The following is a 22,513-nucleotide window of genomic DNA, read 5'->3' as shown; positions in this document are numbered from 1 at the left end:
CGTGGCAGATGGTTAAGAGGAAAGGAGTACTTTCGTATAAACAGTGGCTGGTTTGTTTTATATGTGTGGCTTGGATGATTTGGAAACAGAGAAATAATATTGTTTTTAACGAACAAAGAATTCCCCCGAATTTGCTGGCAAGAAGATGTGCTCAGGAGATCAAGTTATGGAGACAATACTGCTGAAGTTATATATAATTTAGTTTTGATTTGTAGAACTACAATATTATTTTTTTTTTTTTTTTTTTTTTTTTTTTTTTTTTTTTTTTTTTTTCTTAGTTGTAATAGAATAAAGGTTTAGAGATGAGCACAGACGTTGATACTCTGATTTAGGTAATAGCTGCACCAACAGTTGGGAGAACGAACTGTTGATAGGCCTGTAATTTTACTCATATATATAAAATCACTTGTCAGCTGCTGACAAGATTTCAAAAAAAAAAAAGTGGTTTGGGTGTGTTAGATTTAAAGTTAATAAATCAATCTCTTTTAGCTAAATGGTGGATTAGATTTCTTGATAATTCGGTCCATGGTACATGGAAATCAATACTTTTAAGTAAGTATGGAAGTAGAACTAACCCTTCAGTGTGTTCTCCATTATGGCGATCAATTTTAAAAGATCATGTAGTGATTAACTTAGGTTTAAATAAGGAAATAGGTAATAGTAAATCTACAGCTTTTTGGCTGGATAGGTGGTATACTGAACATGCTCTACAGCATCAGTATCCAAATTTATTTTCAATTGTTACCAATAGATTCGTGTCTGTGGCTGAGGCTTTTACTAATTCTTATTTGCAACTTAGTTTTAGAAGACAATTAACTGGTATATATATGGAGGAATGGTTAGCTTTGCAAAATAGATTCTTTCATTTTACTCGATCTGACCAATTAGAAGATATGATTATATGGCGATGGTCCACAGATGATAACTTTACCGTTCATTCCTTTTATAAATGGTTAGAATATGGGGGAATGCCTAATTCTGAATATAACACCATATGGAAATCTCATATTCCATTAAAAATTAAAATATTTTTGTGGCTTGTTCGAAATGACAAGATTTTGATTAAGACTAACTTAGTAAATAAAGGTTGGCAAGGAGATACGAAATGTGTATGATCAAATAGAGAGTACAGAGCATCTTTTTGTTCAATGTTCTTACATTAGCTTAATATGGAACTGGATAGCTGAGTATAATAACTTTAGTTATAATTGTCATACTTTAGAAGATTTATGGTTGATTGATGCTTCTATTCCTTTAAAAGATAGACTATTAATTGAATTATTACGAGAGGCTATACTATGGATTATTTGGTTAGAACGAAATAAATTATATTTTAATGATAGCTCCCCCTTATTCTATTAAGGTTATAGGTGCTAAGATTATTTCTTAACTCAATTTTGGTGTCAATCTAGAGGTGATGATTATTTCCTTAAATTAAATCTTATAATGTCTTTTGATGTTAAGGATCTCCCAGATCTCCTTCTGTTGGACGAGGAAAGAAGTCCAGAACCGACCCAAGCTTTGGACCTTCTGGTGCAGGGTACTGGGGATGGCAACCCCCCATATCCAATGTCTAGCGACGAGGAGGATGAATACTTATTACATCTGTAGTACTTAGTTTTATGCATGTTATGATGTTTTTGTGTTTTCTTATGATGTTGCCTTTGTTGTGGGCATGTTATGTTGTTTTTGTTTTTGTTTTGAACAGTTGTACAAACTTGTCGTATTTGATTTTAGTACAAATTTTAGGTACCAAGACAGATATGTAATGGTTTTTGATTTCAAATGAAATCGGTGGTAAATACCACTATTTTTCAAAAAACTTCTTTAAGAAAACGATAGGATCAAGAAAGATAATATTAGTAAGATTAGGGCTGCAAACGAATCGAACTTACTTAAGTTTGAGTTTAGTTTGAATTAATTTCAAATCGAATTTTTTACGAACTCAATTTCAAATCTTTTACAAATTTTTTTACGATAAGGAAGAGTGATCATAGTAGCCAAAAGCCAGTAGTAAATGTCCTCTAGAATTTAGAACTGAGAGCGAGAATTACGACTTACGAGTTATGACTTATGGATGGACGGCCTTATCTTTTAAGTTATCAGCGAACATAAGTCATAAGTAGAAATCAACGGTTCATGTTACTTTGAGATTCAAACTAGAATAATTTGCGAACCTGTTTCGAACGAATCATGTCCAGTTTGAGTTTGGTTTGAATTAATTTCGAACTATTTCGAATCGAATTTTTTACAAACTTTTTCGAATCAAACTCGAATCGAATCACGAACTACGAAATTTTTGTGTAGCCCTAAATAAGATTATGTTCGGACTCCCTGTCAGTGGGAGACAAAAAAAGCGCCCTTAGGCATTACATTTGCTTGGAAAAAAAAAAAGCCAAAAAGCATAAAAGACCAGCATCTTACTCCAGCCCTTAACTGCACCCTTGCAAAAACGTCTATTCCCTGAATCCCTGTTAGTTAGAAATATAGGATATGTAAAGCATCCATTAAATATTGCTCTGCGTTCTGTCTTTTTGCAAAACAGTACGCATATATATCGTTTTGGCTCCTGTTTATATGAAAACATTTAAAGCCTCTGTTCTCCTTCAGTCTTCTCCAAGTCTCAAAAATTTCATTGAAAGCGTGTCATTCAACCTGCATTGACGGTTGCATTGCATTACAGGCCTTAATTACTCAATTCCTGGTTGCCAGTGAAGAAGGTGCAGTCCGTCATCCCTCTATCAATACAAACATCACCGCTTCCATTATAGCAATTGCCTCTGACTGTAGCGGGCAAGATGCGGGTGTATCTAAGTTCATTGTTAGGGTGGCTAAGCTATCTCTATGGGTCGTTCGGCAACAAATGATTAAGAGTGAAGGATTAAGAGCTTAAGGAGTGCTAAAGAACCAATGTTTGGTTGTCTTAATCTTTGAATTTTTTTTTAAAATGGATTGGATGGGTGTGGGTTTAAAACTTTTGATCACGGTTTGATCTAACCGGTTTTAAAATTTCTAAACCAAACCGAATTGATCTATTTAACCGAAAAAACCAAACCATTTAAACCAACTCTCTCAGTTTAAAACCGATTAAACCGGACCTGATAAACCCCTACATAATTGCATTGGAAGGATATATAACAGTAGTTATGACTAAACTCTATTAATTGAACAACATATCACATCCTCTTGCATGCATCTTGCCAAAATGGATTGTTGATCAACATATCACATCTCTTCCGATTATGGGTGAAAACGGAGCGGATTCGGAGCGGATATACGTATACCTATCCGTCTTTTAATGAGCGGATATACATATACGTATACGGATAATAAATGAATATTAAAGTTTAAAACCAAAACGTATACGGATATGGAGTGAATAATCTACGAATACGAATTCAAATACAGATATAAAACAAATAATTGTCGAATAATTGAGTTATACACTTTAAGATATAAATAAAATATGATAAATAAAAAATTATAATTAACAAATAAAAAATAATATAAAGGACAAAAAAGTGTCTTGTTGTCATCTTGAAACAATAGCTAAAATCAATTTAACAGAGGCTAAAAGTTGACTAAATCACCAGCTAAAGTCTTGAATGAAGAAGGATGCAGCGTGATGAAATGGAGTTAAAAAGAAAGAAAATAACGCTATTGTAGCGTCATCACTAGCAAAAAAAAGAAATTAAATTGGAAACCGGATCGTATTATCGTTTATCCCACAACCAAGACTGAAATGAATATGAAATAATTATATAACAACTTCTATCTGGAACAGTAAAATCAGAGCCAGTTGGGAGCAATTTCGGATCCGGATACATCCAGATATCGGCCACTCCGTTTATACCTTCATGAAATTATTCATACCCGTATCCGCCATTATTTCACCATATGCAAAAATTATCTGTATTTATTTAATCCAGATTCTATAATCTCTAGATACAGAGCGGATTATCCTTATCCGTTTACACCCCTTCTTCGGAAACATTTCTCTTGGTTTAACTTTGTCGGACAAATTATAAAATATACTTGAGATTTAAACATTTAAAAAAGTAAGTCTCATTCTAAACTTTTTCTTTTGAAAATGTACTTTTATTTCTTTCTAAAAAAATATAAAAACAAATTTAATGTTTAAATAATTATAAAATTATGCCTCATCCTATAATATCATCTTATTATACTGCAAATATTGACTCTGCCCCTGCGCGTTGACTTGTTAATTAATTAGCATGATGGCACAACATGGGTTAAATCAATATTTTTTATATCGTGTTAGAATTGTTATGTTACACTATTTCATATTACCTATATTATTACCTGATTCTGATATAGACCCACCCTGGTAATATGTTCGATTATATATTTTTATAGATCGAACATCAGACAGCCATGCAGTACTCTAGGATGACGTTTCTATGAAAAATAAAAATATAGGAAAAACAGAATAATTATCGCTAAAAGAATACATTTTTATTGTGTTTTTATGAAAAATAGAAATATAAAAAAAAGATAAATTATTCCGTCCAGCGGACGGGACAGTCTATACCTAATCTAAAATCGTAATAAGTGCTAATTAAGTACAGAAAAAAAATGGGATAGTACTAAAAATATGTCTGGATGGAATAAATCAATCCGATTTATCTAGATATCGAAATTCCATCAAATCAATCCGCTTCTGCAATATTTTTATTTTATTTGCGATTAATAAAAAAATATCGTTTTCTGCATTTCATGCTGTCCATTTCCTTTCTTCTTTGTACTTGACATTGTCGAATTGGAATGTTGGATGGTTTATAAAGCGCGTTTGGCATACGTCAGTATTTTAGGAAGAGATGCAAATTCTTACAAATGTTACAAGAATTCAGATCGGCTGAAATTCTAAAGGGAATTTCAGGTCCCTGCAATCTCTCTCTCCCTATCTCTCCTCTCTCTTCTTTCTCTCTCATTAACTCTTTGATGAGAGAGAAAGAAGAGAGAGAAAGAAGAGAGAGGAGAGAGATAGGGAGAGAGGGGGATTGCAGGGACTGAATTTTTTTTTTTGAAATTTCAGCAGATCCGAGTCCATGTTACAAGAATGTTATTGTTGTCAAACAAGCAAAATCATTAACTTCTAAAAAATATTTTTCAATTTTTAAACACTGAATTTTCCGTCTCTTCTGCTTAATTTTATGGGCAATTATCCTTTTGTCAAACTAGTCAATAAATCATATCCCATTGGTATATCCAAGCAATATTTAAGAATGAATGAGCATAAATTTTTGCCTACGGGGCTGTTCACAAAAAAAAAAAATATATATATATTTATAAAAGGAAATCAACTAATATAAATAAAAACCCCTAGTTCACAGCTGGTGATGATTTATAATTAATTGATTTCAAATAAATATTAAAGAAAGCATGCCAGTTCATTTCGTATAAGAAAAAAAACATACAAAATAAGAAAGGACATTAGACTATTTAAAGTCTAAAACAAATTAATAAACAATTGCTGGGATTTTATAATTATTCAAATTAATACAGTTGAATTTATATTGAAGGAGCAATATTCTTAGATGAAATAGTCCAAGTCAGTATAACAATAAATTATTTAATAGTATTTTATTATAAATAATAAATCATACATACTAAATACTAAAATAATTAATAATCTGAATAATAAAACATAAATAATAAAGCGTTTAAAATGAACAAAACATATAGCCCGAATACAAATTAAAACATTTAAACTGAACAATAAAATACGCGTAATTAACACTAAGTATCTAAAATGAACAACAAACATTTAACCAAACATTCAAATTGAATACTACAACATTATACTACTGCTTTAAATTCGCCTGATCATCACCAAAAGTTCATCGAACGGCCAATAAATCTGTCGGAATTTTGCCAAATAATTGTGAAACAGTCGCTGAGGTTATGCTAGGCAAGAATTAATAATAATTGTTTGATAGGGCTGACTAGTCATATAAAGTATTAATTAGTTAATTGCAAAGGTGATAACAACGATAATATCCACGTAGCATTTTTCTCATAACTTATCTGTTAAGAGCTTTCTTGGAAGAACATGCATTTTTTCATAAGCCATTGAACACGAATTACATTATCTCGTCGACACAAATTAATATAATTCATTGAAAAATAAAAGTTTTGGATATGGCACGTAGATAACTTGTAATTGGTTCTATTTCGAATTTTCGATAAGATCCAAGTCATGGTAACCCCTGCTTGAGGGGCAAGAAATTAAGACAGAACTTCTAAGAAATTACCTAATTAATTAAGAATTCACTTTGTCAATTAGACGAATATTTGATTGCCTCCATAAGTTAATAAACAAAATTGAAAATATATTTTATTTAACATTTAGAATGCAAACATATATCTGGAGATCATGAGGAAATTACTAATTTATATTGGAGGGCAGACTTGGTAAGTTGGTTTAGAAATAAATAGAAACAAAGACTTATTCTGCTAGTCAACCAATTGGCTCGTCAATATATATATATAAATAAAAAAGCTTTTCAATATATATAGATGTTCATATCCATCAGAATTAATACAATTAATCACCCATCACTTGATTGATTAAATATCCTCTTGTTTTCAACATTATCAAAACTGAATCTCAGTTGTAATGGCGTATTTCCGGGTAGCCGGTGCCTCTCAGTACCTAGCCATCACTGGCTTTCGAATAAAAGACATCAAGCTTGTCAAGAAGGCTTGGATCCTGCCAGGTCAGGTATGCAGCCGATTCGACATCTCACCCGTCAATTATACTTTCGAGGTTCAAGCAATGAGCTCCGAGAAACTACCCTTTATCCTTCCAGCTGTCTTCACTATTGGTCCTCGAACCGAAAGCATTGACGCCCTCTTGAGGTACGCCAAGCTCATATCACGGCACGACAAGCTATCCAACCATGTCAAAGAGCTCGTGCAAGGTGTGATCGAGGGAGAAACACGTGTTCTCGCTGCTTCGATGACAATGGAGGGAATTTTCAAAGGCACCAAGGAGTTCAAGCAAGCTGTCTTTGAGAATGTACAATTGGAACTTAATCAATTTGGGCTGTTAATTTATAATGCCAATGTGAAGCAGTTGGTGGATGTTCGCGGTAGCGAGTATTTTTCTTTCCTTGGTCAGAAGACACAGCAGGAGGCGGCCAATCAGGCGAAGGTCGATGTGGCGGAGGCAAGAATGAAGGGAGAAGTAGGTGCAAAGGTGAGGGAGGGGGAGACGAAGCAGAATGCGGCTAAGGTCGACGCTGAGACAAAAATATATACGAAACAAAGAGACGGAGAAGCGAAGAAGCAGGAGGTAAAGGTGACGACTGAGGTGAAGATATATGAAAACAAAAGGGAGGCTGAGGTGGCTGAGGCGAACACCGAGCTTGCAAAGAAGAAGGCTAGCTGGGAGAGGGAGGCAAAGTTGGCACAGGTTGAGGCAACTAAGGCCGTTGCAATCAGAGATGCTGAATTGCAAATGGAGGTGGAGCGAAGGAATGCCATGCGTCAGACCGAGAAGCTCAAAGCCGAGCATCTTAGTAAGGCGATAGTCGACTATGAAACAAAGGTATGATTTAACTCGTATATACATACATACATACATACATACAAACATACATACATACATACATATAAATATAAATATATATATATATATATATATATATAGATGGACTTGGGTGAGACGCGGAGCACCACGCGTTTGTACTTTACGCCATATTTTCATTTTGAAAGTCCCACAACCGATCCGAACCGTTAGATGTGATCTCCATATTGAAATGTGCTTCGAGACCAAATTTTACATTTTTTGAAATTTTTTTTACTATTTATTAAGCCACTTTGAAAATCTGAAAATTCGGATGAACAGTAAAAACAGTAAAAATTTCTGTACCACCAGATCAGCGATTTTCAAAGTGGCTTAATAAATAGTAAAAAAATTTCAAAAAATATAAAATTTGGTCTCCAAGCACATTTCAATATGGAGATCGTGTTGAGCGGTTCGGATCGGTTGTTTGGATTTTCAAAATGGCTAAAATGTACCATGAAGCACCAAACGCGTATACACCGCGTCTCACCCAAGCCCATCTCTCTCTCTATATATATAGAGTGATGCTTCTATGGACATAAGGACTTATTTGTAAAATGAACATATTTTTATTTTCAAAGTTCAAACAGTCGATCCGAACCGTTCATCTTGTTCTCCATATTAATATGTGCTTGGAGACCAAATTTTACATTTTTCTGAATTTTTTTACTATTTATTAAGATGGGTACAAAATTCAATGGTCTAAATTTGATATTTTTTGTACCCATCTTAATAAATAGTAAAAAAATTCAAAAAAATGTAAAATTTGGTCTCCAAGCACATATTAATATGGAGAACAAGATGAACGGTTCGGATCGACCGTTTGAACTTTGAAAATAAAAATATGTTCATTTTTACAAATAGGTCCTTATGTCCATAGAAGCCTTTGCCATATATATATATATATATATATATATAGGCTGTGGCTAATTTGCTACCGGCAGCATTTCTGCCGGCGGTGCTGCTGCCTTTTTTTTATTTTGTGATGTGCAAACAATAAATTCAAACCGTTAGATGTTTAATCTATACTATAATCTACTTGGAGACCAAATTTTACATTTTTTGGAATTTTTTTACTATTTATTAAGCTGGTTTGAAAACCGCTGATTTCAATGCTGCAGAAATTTACTGAAAACAGCGGTTTTCAAATTAGCTTAATAAATAGTAAAAAATTCCAAAAAATGTAAAATTTGGTCTCCAAGTAGATTATAATATAGATTAAACATCTAACGGTTTGGATTTGTTGTTTGGACATCACAAAATATAAAAAAGGGTGGCAGCACCTCCGGCTAAAATGTTGCCGGCAGCAAATTAGCCAGACCCTATATATATATATATATATAGAGAGAGAGAGAGAGAGAGGTTGGCTAAGATCAAAGTGGTAGTTCCTGAGCTTTGGTGCTACTAATTTGTTTTTTAATTTTCAAAGTTCAAAACGTCGATCCGAACTGTTCAAGTTGATCTCTATATTAAAATGTGCTTGGAGACCAAATTTTATATTTTTCTGAATTTTTTTACTATTTATTAAGCCACTTTGAAAATCGTTGATCCAATGGTTGCTTCTGATTTTACTGTTTTGTTAAGCCACCCTTGGATCAGCAATTTTCAAAATGACTTAATAAATAGTAAAAAAATTCAGAAAAATATAAAATTTGGTCTCCAAGCACATTTTAATATAGAGATCAACTTGAACGGTTCGAATCGACGTTTTGAACTTTGAAAATTAAAAAACGAATTGGTAGCACCAAAGCTCAGGAACTACCACTTTGATCTTAGCCAACCTCTATATATATATATATATATATATATATATATATATGCATACATACAGAGGTTGGCTACTCTACTTACATAAGCATGTGAAGGTATATGCTTATAAGTCATTTTTTCGTTTTCAAAATCCAAAAAGTCGATCTAAACAGTTAGATGTGATCTCTATATTGAAATGTGCTTGGAGACCAATTTTATATTTTTCTGAAATTTTTTACTATTTATTAAGCCACTTTGAAAATCGTTAATCCAACGGTGGCTTCTGATTTTACTGTTTTGTTAAGCCACCGTTGGATCAGCGATTTTCAAAGTAGCTTAATAAATAGTAAAAAAAAATCAGAAAAATATAAAATTTGGTCTCCAAGCACATTTCAATATAGAGATCACATCTAACGATTCAGATCGACATTTTGGATTTTGAAAACGAAAAAATGACTTATAAGCATATATCCCCATATGCTTATGTAAGTAGAGTGTACACATATATATATTGCTTTTATGAAAAAAAATACAGAGCTACAATAGATATAAATGAATAATGTTGAGTAAAAATTAATTCTTTTTTTTAATCATGCATCATTGTAAGAACTTGTGATAGATTAGGAAATTATGAATGATTGATTATTCAATTGTATTGCTAATTATACGGACTACAAGGGTATATATAAGCTAATTAATTAGCCGTTATTGTTTACTAATCAACTGCTAGTCGTTAGGCTTTCCTAGTATCCTACTTACAGCATATACACAAGATTATAATATCAGCTGATTGATCTGAATTGATTCGACAGCTGTATATTGAAAATCTAAGCATAAGAAGTTTAATGGTAAATTTGCCATGCTGCTGCGTATCTTCAACAATTTGTTTATGATACTTGTCAAATTCAAAATTGTTTGCGGTCAACATGAATGTTCTAATACTTTATTCTGATAAAAAATAAACTAAATTTGCCCCCCAAAAAAAAAATTAGGAAAAGCCGATCCTTGATTTGGTGGTGATGTGTGCATTACATGTCTTACATATATGAGATGATTTTATTTTAGATGCAAGAAGCAAATGCAGATGTCTACAGGAGGCAAAAGGCCGCAGAAACCCTGCTTTACGAGCAAGAGAGAATTGCCGAGGGGCGACGCGCTGCAGCTGAGGCTGAATTCTTTGCTCGGCAAAAGGATGCCGATGCTCAACTTTACACAAAACAAAAGGAGGCGGAGGGTTTACTTGTGTTGGCCCAAGCTCAAAGCACCTATTTAGAATCATTACTTCAAGCATTAGGTGGAAATTACAATTCTCTGCGTGATTATCTGATGATTAACGGGCGCATGTACCAAGAGATAGCGAAGATCAATGCCGATGGAGTCAAGGGATTACAACCAAAAATCAGTATATGGACAAATGGTGGCGAAGGCAGCGGTGAAGGTGGAGCCATGAAGGAGGTGGCAGGGGTGTATCGGATGCTGCCACCTTTGCTTAAAACAGTTCAGGATCAAACCGGGATGATGCCACCTGCTTGGATGGGATCACTGCCGGAGACCTCAACTAATTGATCTATCGTGGAATGATTTTTCTTGTCCGGAACAACTTCGTTCAGATCAATGATTGTATATACTGTTGTCATATGTGTGAATTTAGTACCTGGTTCATACACATGACAACGACTCAATAGTGGGGTCAGTCCAGACCGAAATTACTCCGGACAATTAGTAGCGGGTTTCAAAAATCTATACATGGCAAAAACAGTTTCATTTTCGTTTTGGAAGTTCATTAATTTGTGCTTGGTGTCTTTTCTTTGCTGAATTATTTTGTTTAATTGTTTTGTTCTGTTTGTTGTAAATTTATGTATGAAGTAATAAAATTATTGTTGTTTATGTGACTACCTAACTGTTTGGGGGTTGGTTGGTACAATGATTTTAACTATATAAAGGGAAAAGAAAAAAGAAGAAAAAAAATTTAAGTTTAATAGCTACCGACTATCGAGAAACAAATTAAAGTTTAGCGACAATTCGTGATAAAGAGCAAAGCTAAGTAACCTCCGACGAAATTTATCTAGGTGAATAGCTTGTTTTGAGGAAATGTAAAATTACAAACACAGTTCTAGTTAGAAGTGAAGGTAATTCTCTCATTTTCAACTAGAGGAGTGTTTGAAGAGAGCATAACTGTCCAAAAAGCAATGCCCAACGGCTAGGAGTGCATGAGTCTCTTACAAATGTTAGTGACTAATTAATTAATTAGTATCTGCTAAGTTTTATGAAACACCTCCTGTATCCAGTAGATGAATAAGAAAATAAATTTTTAGGTATTGAAGATTCTAGCTTAATCAGAATTGGGGAGCATCTCTGTGTATTAATAGTTTCGTTTTCAAAGCATAAAGAAAATTGCTTTGATTTTTACAATATTAACAGATAGAACTAGGGGTGAAAACGGGTCGGATATTATCCGATCGAATTCGGATCTGTATCTAAATTTTTCGGATTCAGATAGTCGAATACGGATAATTTGCGGATACGGATACGGATATGATTTATCCGGATAGGATACGAATTCGGTTTTAATTTCGGAAGCGGATACGGATATGATTTATCCGGATAGGATACGAATTTGGTTTTAATTTCGGAAGCGGATACGGATACGGATTCAGATAATTATCTGGATACGGATTCGGATAATTATCCGGATCCGGATATATTGAGTTTTCGGATATTCGAATTTTGTAATTTTCGGATATATTTTTCAGATAATTGGATAATTTTTCGGATATTCGGATATGGATATGGATGAGGTCCGCCTGTAATAGAAATAGACAGAAGAGAAGAAAGATGTGGGATCTATGTGGCCATCCGTGAGTGAGGGGTCCTGCCATGAGACCCCATTGATATTCAAACAACATTTTGAATTTTCATTTCTTTGTTTAAGTTGAATCTTAGGTTTAAAAATTCATAATAAATTTTCAAAAATGCTAATAATCGTTTTAATTTTTTTAATTATTTTCTCATTTAATTAATTGAGTTTTGATGTAATTTATTGTTTATGATAGGTCATTTTATTTTTATTAAATAATACATTAATTAATTAGTTTTGTTCTGATTTCAAATGTGGATACTTGTTGTTTTACAATTAAAAAAATTAATTCACTCCATTGATGTTATACAATCTTGTTGTAATATATATATATATCCGAATTAGGAATTCGATTTATATCCGTATTCGTATCCGATTAATATCCGATTCGTATCCGTATCCGTATCCGGAAAATAAAAATGGATACGAATATGGTTTTATCACTATCTAATCCGTTATCACCCCTAGATAGAACAGTTTCAGAAAGAGAAGGAAAAAGGAAAAGACAAACAGATGAGCAGCAATTGTTCCTTTACATACAAAAATGCCAAAATCCATATTCCTTCTACAGTACTATCCTAAGCAGTTTGCTCAGAAGCACATCAAAGCACATGGCTAAGTACATTCTTCCCCATGTCTCTCACAAATCACACTAACAATACTATATACAACATATTTTCCCTCTAAATTTTATGACATGTTTATTTATTTCTAGGAATCATATATACTAGGTTCTGAAACAATATCAGTTTTTGAACAAGAAAGCAGCTTTCATGTCAACCGTCTTAACAGTTCAAGGACCAATCAAAATTCTGGTAAGATATACTGACGGCCCCGCTGTCATTGAGCAGGTGCGACAAAAGGCCAGCTTTGGTTGAATCCAAGTAGTTCATGACCCAATTGAGAACCTCGACTTTATCTTGTCCAAAATCAGCACTGTACCTGAGAGAATCCAGAAGGGATGTTTTAAAATCTTTCTTAAAAAAACAGATAAGTCTAGATGAGAGCTTTCATGTTTTATACTGGTAGTTTGAAGTTTTGGGGGCAAATATAAATTTTGCCAGAGTAAGAAACAATGAAACTTCCGCAAAGAATGGAAAAAATCAAGCGTATTAAGTACATAAATATATATATACCATTTGAAGATTCGGGAGAGGTACACGGTACGCTTTGCGAAATCGATTTCAATGCCACCATCCTGGAAGAACTCACGAGCTGCTTGACGGAGCTCGACCTCAACCCCGTCTAGTGTGAAGAAACGAACCGTTGGGCTTGATCGGTTCCCATTGCACAGCCCAAAATGGATCAGTGGGTTCATCTTCTTAGGCATCAACTGTGTAATTTTTCACAGAATATATGCTTAATTTCATATAATTAATATATAACATTTAGAAGTCAACTTTATTTCTTCTTAAAAAGAGTAAAAAATTTCAACAAACTCAGTGGACTCAGTTCGTCTGTTTACATATAGAAATGGTCAAAAGTGATTATCAAATGACACTGGTTCTGGTTGAGAGGTTAAAAAATGCCTCTTGAAAATAAACAAGTTAAGAAAATCATGAGAATTGAGAACAAATAAGTCACAAATAAGATCAGGTACCTTCAATCGGTTATCGGTCGAACTAAAAGGTTTAATGAAAGAATAAGGTTGCCTCCTGTTAGATCTTAAAATCCCGTTTTTTATAGAAGAAAGAGAGTAGGGGTAGCCTCCGACAATGTACTGGAAATCGGCGAAGAAGGCTCTTCGGTCGATTAGTCCTGGCTGGCCAATAGTTATTACTGCATGAATAACCATTGCATTGTAGAGGTTGAGGAAGAAACACAGCCGTTCAGTTTCTGACAGGGTTTCCATGTCAACTCTTTGGAGATCTCGCACCAAGATTCCATACCTAGAATTTGATTGAACTCTTTAATTACTGTTAAATTTTATAAACTAGCATAAAATATTTTTAGTAAGAAGTTAAAATTTTACTCATTTTACGCAATATGTAACTCCCTAACTATTTAACTTTAGCATTTTATGTCTACCTCATGTTGCTAACAAGAACATAAATAATTGAATAAATGAATATGTCATTAAGTAAATTCCAGACACAACAAAAATTTCCGAGAATGATAGGTTACCTTCTAAATTCTTCACTGGCAGCAATGCGAGCATAGTCCACGTGGCACCTGTCATCAGAAGCATAGGCCTCAAGCATGGCCACCATTAATTTGGTGAGCCGTTGGCCGATGACAGCTGGTGACTTGGGCTTGTTATCATTGGTTGAAGCACGGAAATTGAAGTACTTGGGTACCCCTATGTCGTGCTCCAGAAACCGGTACAGTTGCTGGGCCCCATCCTCAAAGTCAATCTCCCTGAATACATGATGGATGAAGTGCTTTCTAAGGAGCTCCTTGCCTATTTCTTCAGCCTATAAAAATGCGGCTTTAATTAGACCAAAATAAAATAAACCCTTGTAAGATTAATTTGGCAATGCTAAATTTTTTAGATATTACAAGTATTAAAAAGCTAAGCAGATTTTTCTTTTTTATTGAAAAAGGTAAAAAAAAAAATGTAAAAATAAACAAAGCTCCCACCTACCCAGCAAAATAAAAGTGTGCTTGATTGAAACGGTAAGATCTGGGGATTTACATATTTACATTACATAAAAAAAAAGTACTACCCATTGGGCCAACTTGTCGTTAATATATTTAAATGTTAACGGTTTAATGTTGTAATCAATAGACACAATTGGGCTTAAATGGTTCGTCCTATTGCATGCAGGCCCTCCCATGTGTACAGTATTACGCCGAAGTCCAAAGAAAAGACCCAAGTGGTCCCGCTAGTACCGGTTATAATTATCATAAATAACTGCATGACCCGTCAACCCGTTCGAACATCCATGTGAATATGTGATCCGATAATAAATTATGATGATATAAAAATCAATGACCCAAGCCTAACTTAATTAATGGATGTCAACCAAAAATTAGGTCTAACAAGACAATATGAGCGCAATTCTCCCTGAAATCTTTGTCAAAATAGTTCCATGCGCCTGGTCTAAACACGTCCACCACGGTCTCCAATAGAGTTGATTTCAGGTTTGACAATTGGTCGAGACCAATAGACTTGAGAAATCAGGCTTAACGTCTTGGTTTTCTTCTTTTAATTAAATGGGAGAGTTATTAGACCTGTATCTTTTAATATTATAATGGACAATTTTATTCGTTGCCTTGCACGGCAATCCGAAATAGGAAAAGACAAATTGAAAGTAAGAAAAAAAAAAAAAGAGCAAATAAAATAAAAATATAATTTTCCGAATTTCACGTCAGCTTGAACCCGGGAGCAGATGAGCTAGCTCGTTTGCACCAAGACCTAAGTCGTACAAGAAACACCGTTTAGGTGGGGCGTTAAAGCCTCATACGGTATTCCCGTTATCCAACCGGAAGGAAACACGCGGATGTGTGGTCCCCACTCATCCTGTCTAATCTCCTTTCGTTGCGGCGGAGTTGCGTACGGCACGCATGGAGAAAAAAATTAATAAAATTAAATTATTTCTCCTATAATCAGATTCGCCGAATTCTATCCAGAATCTATTTAGACCCGGGATCTTCTGCGACTTATTCCCTAACAGACTCATCGTGTATAGAATACATAATGTTGTAAACTTGTAATATGTGTGTTGTTGACTAATGCATAGTGCATTAGCATTATAGCAAAACAAATATAGTATAAAATTCAAGTAATATATGTAGATGTATGTCTTGAAAAAGTTTCATTATTTACGAACTAAGATAATAAGCAAAATATATTAGTATTTATTAGAATTAATTAAACGATAACTTTATATCTTCAATTGTATGTGTAATAAATATAAATTTAAAAAAGATAGAGTCCATTATTAAATATATGATCTTATGTATATAGTTTTCTACTAAATGAGTATATGAGAACCGCATTCTAAAGTAACAGAAAAGATCAAAACATAGACAAAATTTCGATTGCTTAGCCTAGAAAATATTCTGAAATTGAAAAATTGTTATTGGTCAATGAACAATATTCAACCATTATCAATAATTAATTTGAGATGGAGTGGGGCCCAAAACCACCGCCAAGCTTTCGACCACAGAAAAACCTATATCTTAAACCAATAGCAAATCCTACTGTTTAGTGTTTAGTAAACGCCTGCAGCCCTAATTAAATGAAAAATGTAGAAAATGGGTACTTGTACAAATGAACCAAGAAAAGAACCCGTCGATCCTAATATTGTTCCTCGTTTATCCATCCATATCTTGTTGTCTACAAAATCACAATCTCAATGCCTCTCTCAACTACTAATTCCAGTACAATTAAATTTGTCACACAAACATCGAAGTCAATTCTTAATTAAACACCATTACCAAAAAGAGGGTAAAAAAATTAAGCAAAGTTTAATTAAATTGACGTCATTTCACCAGTCAAGAAACCAAATTGATCAAAAAATTAAAATGAAAAAAAAAATTACCTTCTTGCGGCCCAAATTGAGATGTTGTTCGATCACATCCACCATCTCAGCACCAGTAAAACAATTTCTGACTAATTTCATGCGGACAAATCGATCCTGTATTGGCATGCGTGGCCTTAGCACAGCGACGATCCCGACCATTTCATCTAAATTATCTTTCTCGGCCTCCTCATGATCAAATCCGTACACCGGGACCCCCGGTGCCTTGTCAGAGCACTTCTTCCCGGTCATCGATTTCACCACCTTCTCAAACTCCCCACTGTTTCTCAGCGAATTCAATACCACCAACCCTCCCAAACGATTCTCATTTAGAAAGATTTGCGGCACCTGGTTTGTTCCCGCCCGATCAAGCAACTCCTCCTCCCGTTCAGGAAATACATCAACATTTATTTCTACATATGGCAACTCAATTTCCCGAAAGAAGGATCGCACGGCAGTGCAATCACGGCAACCAGATCGGGAAAAGAAGGAGACGCGGCCTTTCATTGAGGAGTAAGTCGACGGGCCTTTACCAGGTGGCTTCACAATTACTTTGACATCAGGTAAAACGATCTCAGTTATGCTAGTTCCATTGGAGGTCTCTTTTAGAGAGGAGATGCGTCGAGCAATGGCAGCTGAGACAACATCGCTGCGGTCCCGGATGAACCGTCCGATTGATGCCATGTCAACAGTTGATGGAATTTGTGCTGACGTAGACCTCTTCATCTGGTGATACTCTTCGTGAGAGATGGAATTGGTTTTTGTCAAGAGACCAGGGGGCGCCTCTGGTTTGGGTAAATGCTCTGGGAGAATCACCGCCTCTGTTTTATTGTTTTTTTCAGCTGAGGGGATAAAATCAACGGTGGAGATTGAATCTTTCTGATCATGCTTCATGGCCTCAGTCTCCGTTGCCTCCTCTTTGCTCTCTTTCTCTGGCAGTGATTGGTTGGTGGGATCGACGGTGGGGATCTTGTTGATTTCATCGGGCAGAGGACAGAGTGGATGGGGAAGAGCGACTTCTCCCATCGGAAAAAGCGGAGATGGGTAACGGTAACGGGTTTTGGATTCTTTTGTTTTTGGCAGGGAATGGGAAGGTGAGGTGGAGAGAAACGATGGAGAGGAGAGAGAGGAGACGAGGGGTTTAAGAGGGGACGGAAATTTAGGAGTAAAGAAGAAAGATTCAAAATTGGAGAGAGAATACAGTCAAAAAGGAAAACAAAATGAAATTGTACATGGCATTTTCTAATCAACCCTTTAAATATTTTAGATTTTGCACATCTTTCAGGGAAGATTAGATGGTTGTCTGTGGTTTGCATTTTTGTTGAGTGTGTGAATTAGTGTGTTTTAAAGATATTTTTTATTTGATTTTATTTATTAGTTCTTTATTTATTTGTTAAAAGATAATTGGAGATTTTCTGGTCAAAACAAATCAGGAAAGATTTCATATGTCGTAGCATGAAATAATAGAATGAAATTGGAAATCTTTTTTTTTTTTTACATATCGATTTATACATACTTAAATTGTAAATATTCTTATTTAAAGAATCATTATAAATAACTTTTTTTTACAGTTTTGATCATCAGAAACAGTTCATCATGCCCAAATTTAGTGAAATGTTGAATATAAGTTTTGCAAGTTGTTATGGATCATTCGTTTTTATTTGCTATAATTAAAATGTAGGCAGACTTTCATAACAATACATCAAACTAAATGAGAACATATGACTCGATTAAAATAAGTATTTAAGGGTGACAAATGTTAGTTGCTTCTTTAGACTTATAACTATTCAAAATTTTGGTTATAAAAACATTCAATAGTTTAATAACTATTTATATTTATCACTAATGAATAATGATGACCTATAATGGATGCAAGTAATAAGCCATACATTATTCAAAATTTTCATTTTCACATGCAAAATAATTACTACATGAGAAAAAAAAAAGTATAGATTTAACTTCATATCTTTTTCATAACTAATTATACCATAATAAATGGAAGGTCGTGTATTCAAAATTTTGAGAGAATTCTTTTATGGATATTAAATATTTAGATAGCTTGATTTCTATCATTTACTCAAAAATTATCCTATAATCTTTTACAGAAAATATTTAAGTACCAAATCCGCAGTAAATATTCTAAATAAAAAAGATTTTAGGGGTGATAGGAAAATCATAAATGGAAGCAGTCAAGGGCTCGTGAGGAAAAATACCAAATTGAGTGACTGACCATGATCTTTTTTTCCTAATTCGCGCGTTTAGTTTGGAAAGCGTCTCCAGGCGCGGATCGAGTTCACCATCCCTGCGGTCGCACAAAACAGGTGCTATGTGTGGCCTCACTGCAGGTGGGCCAAGAAAATTTCCTATAACGCTCTGTGTGGCCATAATGACTCACTTCATAATGAGTTAGATTCTGGTTCCACAGAAGATCGATACTGATAGGACTAAGTCCCGGCTGAGTAAATGATATCATTAACCTGAACAAGTCTGTTTTTTTTTTTGAGAAACTGCCCATGGGCTGAACAAGTCTGTTATGGCGGTTCTGAGTAGTTCATGGATTTTGTTGGCTTCTGGATAAAATTACCAGTGGCAAAGTTGCGTACAATTCGGCTGGTGCGGGTGGGAAAGACCTGGTGTTTGTGCACCTTGCCTACCGCACAATTGACTCGATCACTTAATGCGCGCGCTCGCTGGTACACCAAAAGTAAATGAAACTCTGTTAGCAAAACAAAAGGTTAATTAATTAATTAAAGGGAAAAACACTAACACTATAAATAAAAAAAGATATGAGAAACAGAATGGATCCTCTGCAACTCAGCATAAGTGCACAACTGTCGATCTTTTCTTGATTCGGTTTGATGCAAGAACTAGTTTTAATTATGAGATTCAATTAGATCGATGATCCAAATGCATGCATGTTCACCTAGATCAAGGATCTAAGGAGATGTGAAGTAGTTGTCAAGATCCAGTGCATGCGCCGTAATGTTCTTCCACTTTCTCAGAATCATACATTCCGGCAAGGATTGAAGCAGTTGCTCGTGGAAGGATATGAACTTCGCTAAAGAGGATCTTGGAGGTTCTTCTTCATTGGAGCTCTAGATAAAAAAATTTCGAGTGCTGGGTGCTACGGTTAGCGAAGATAAATATCATTGGAAAATATTTTTGTTCTAAAATTAGATAGTTGGATTGAAAATCGTTGCTATGAAAATTGCTCATTATTTTTCTGGAACTGCCACCGTCCGATTTAGATCAAACGGATTATATATTGTGGATGTTTATTTTTTATGGCAAACTGTAATTTTTTGTGATATTATTATATGTAATTTTCATTAGAAGAATATTTAATATGTATTAATTATTTAAGAATAATTCTAGCATACATCAAATTTAAAACTTTTATTTGTTATATTTTGATATTGAAAAATTTTGTTCTAAATTGTAAATTAAAATTGTAGATGCATGCATATATTTATGTGTTCTTTATTTCTTAAATAGCACTTCTGAGTTCGGGCCGATCCGAAAGACGTTTAATCTCTCATCAAACAAATTAATAAAAATTACAATATTTTTTTTAATGATTTTATGATGAGTATGACCAATTAAATTTTAAATTGATCCAAATTTAATGAAGAGTGCTCTATAAATTTAGAGTCTTAATCGTAACAATATTTTTCAAGATATAATTTTTTTTAAACATAGAAGTTGAATGTACGTTAGAACTATCCATTATTTAATTATCAAGAAATAATATTTGTAGTGATTGTCCAGTAAAATGAATATGACATTTTATATATAATTACAATTCAAGCTAGCACTATTAATCTAATTGTCAATTGGCAATATATTGTAATGAAGACGCACAATAAGCTCTAGCAATGAAGTCTCTCTCATGAGATTAATAATAAATTATGTCTAAGTAAATAAGTAATTAATTTAAAATTGTAATCTGGATAGACATAACCAACAAAAGAAAATTCTATATTTAAGCCTTGTATAATTAAGGCTTATACAGCTGTACATATTCAAACTGTTTAATTAAAACTATATATGTATATATAGATAGGATTGTAGAAAAAAAGATGTACAGTAGAAATGGTTGGTAACTCCGTCGTTTAATTATAAATAATAAGTTCAAATTCCGAAAAATATAAGTGTTATAATTTTTAGAGAAAATAGACCCTATAAATTTAGAATAGAAGAGAATTATGAAATTCTCAAATCTTGTCCCTTGAAAAGAAAAAAAAAAAAAAAACACTTGATTCCATACTAAGGCCATAACGTGACTGGTGACTCAAATAGCTCAACTAGTTCTTTGAAATTCAGCAACAAAAAATTGCATCCCGTCAAAAATATTATAACAATATAACAAACCAAAATAATTTCAATATTACAGCAATTTTGGTAAAATTTCTCACGAAAATCTCAGAAGAAATTTTATACTGGTTAAAACCAAACCACAAAAAAAAAATGTATTTTTTTTATTGGATATCTTTGGTGACATGATATCTATGACCAACCCAAACTCACAAAATAAATAACTAGCAACTTGAAAATTTTCAAGTCAAAGCAAATTTATAGCACATAATTAATTTGACTCCTTCCAATTAGTTGTCCTGTGACGTATCCTAGGATTTCTAAGGACACGCCTCGTTTTAGTTAGTGCAATACAAGTTATCTACTTAATATATTTTTTTATTTTGTATTTTTGAAACAAAATTATGGATGGCCAGTAGTTGAACTGAGTCCTGAACCAGCTAATAAATATATAATATTTTGTAACGTCAACATTAGAATTAATTTAAAAACCTGACGTGTCTTGATATTCATTAAAAATAAATAAACACAAGAATTTTTTTATTTGTTTCTTTATGTTTGCAAGACGAGTTTAGAAATGTGAATCCACGTTCAACTTTGAATAGTATCTGAACTTATCCACTTTGACTCTTGAAAGAAAATAAATTCGAATCAATGTTTGAAATGGTAATTAATATTTTACATTTCTTCTTCTTCTCTTAAAGTTGAAACAAATTGTTTTTTTTTTTTGTAAAATATTTTTGTGGGACCTCTTTTATCCTCCCCTTCTATTTAACTTATATTATTACTATTTTCTTTTGAAGTTGTAATTCATGCCGTTTACAATTATTGGAGGTAATAAAAAAAGAAAAAAAAATAATATCTCTAGCTTGCGCCTCTAATTTATATTAAGTCCAACAACCAATCATATTACTTTCTTAAAATTTTAATTTTGAATTTTCAAATTGTTAGATATAAAACGGTCCACATTTTTCTTTATTTTTGTCATAATAATAATGTCTATTAGTTAGAGATATGAATATAGTCTTAATTTAACTTTTAAAATATAGAAATAAAAAAGATAATGTATAAATTTTATTTGATAGAAAATAAATATTAAATAAAAAATTGATCACAATAAATATAGGAATTTTCTTCTCTTTTCTCTTTCAATAATTAGAAAGGAGATGAACTACAAGAGAATATGAAATAGCACATGGTGAAGGAAAGGGAGGATAAATGTTGGCCGCAAAAAAAATAATTAGTTTAAAATTTTAAAATAGAGGACAATTTGTTTCTATATTTTCAAAAGAAAGACAAATCGTAAAATTTCCGATTTGAAATGACAAGCATATCCTAAAAAATGTTCCATTAATATTTTCTGTCCAATATTTATCATTAACCGAGTCAGAAATTATTTCGAACATTATATCTGTTTATATCACTTAATCATCATCAGATATCCGAACTAATATATTTGATTAAAAAAGTGTCCCTAAAATTTGATAAAGAAGAAATATATTTCTGATTATCCAGCTAAATCCTTTGACTAATCAG

At 33.3% G+C, this 22,513-nt stretch overlaps 2 protein-coding genes across 2 annotated transcripts; one reads left to right on the top strand and one right to left on the bottom strand.

Moving 5' to 3' along the window:
• Positions 1-6,552: 6,552 nt before the first annotated feature.
• On the top strand, positions 6,553-11,041 carry LOC144556900 (flotillin-like protein 1). Its single transcript, XM_078305392.1, has 2 exons — positions 6,553-7,573; positions 10,406-11,041. The coding sequence occupies exons 1-2, from the start codon at positions 6,641-6,643 to the stop codon at positions 10,904-10,906; spliced, it is 1,434 nt and encodes a 477-aa protein (XP_078161518.1). The 5' UTR covers positions 6,553-6,640; the 3' UTR covers positions 10,907-11,041.
• Positions 11,042-12,711: 1,670 nt separating this feature from the next.
• LOC144557012 (glutaredoxin-like protein) lies at positions 12,712-17,851 on the bottom strand. The gene is made up of 5 exons (XM_078305553.1): positions 16,685-17,851; positions 14,322-14,611; positions 13,798-14,086; positions 13,334-13,530; positions 12,712-13,139 (listed from the first exon to the last, which is right to left on the bottom strand). The coding sequence occupies exons 1-5, from the start codon at positions 17,687-17,689 to the stop codon at positions 12,983-12,985; spliced, it is 1,938 nt and encodes a 645-aa protein (XP_078161679.1). The 5' UTR covers positions 17,690-17,851; the 3' UTR covers positions 12,712-12,982.
• Positions 17,852-22,513: the final 4,662 nt, after the last annotated feature.

Source organism: Carex rostrata, chromosome 7 (genome assembly GCF_964058835.1).
Source record: "Carex rostrata chromosome 7, lpCarRost1.2, whole genome shotgun sequence".
Taxonomy (NCBI): domain Eukaryota; kingdom Viridiplantae; phylum Streptophyta; class Magnoliopsida; order Poales; family Cyperaceae; genus Carex; species Carex rostrata.
The sequence above is the reverse complement of the archived record's forward strand: the minus strand, read 5'-3'. Positions and strand labels throughout refer to the sequence as shown.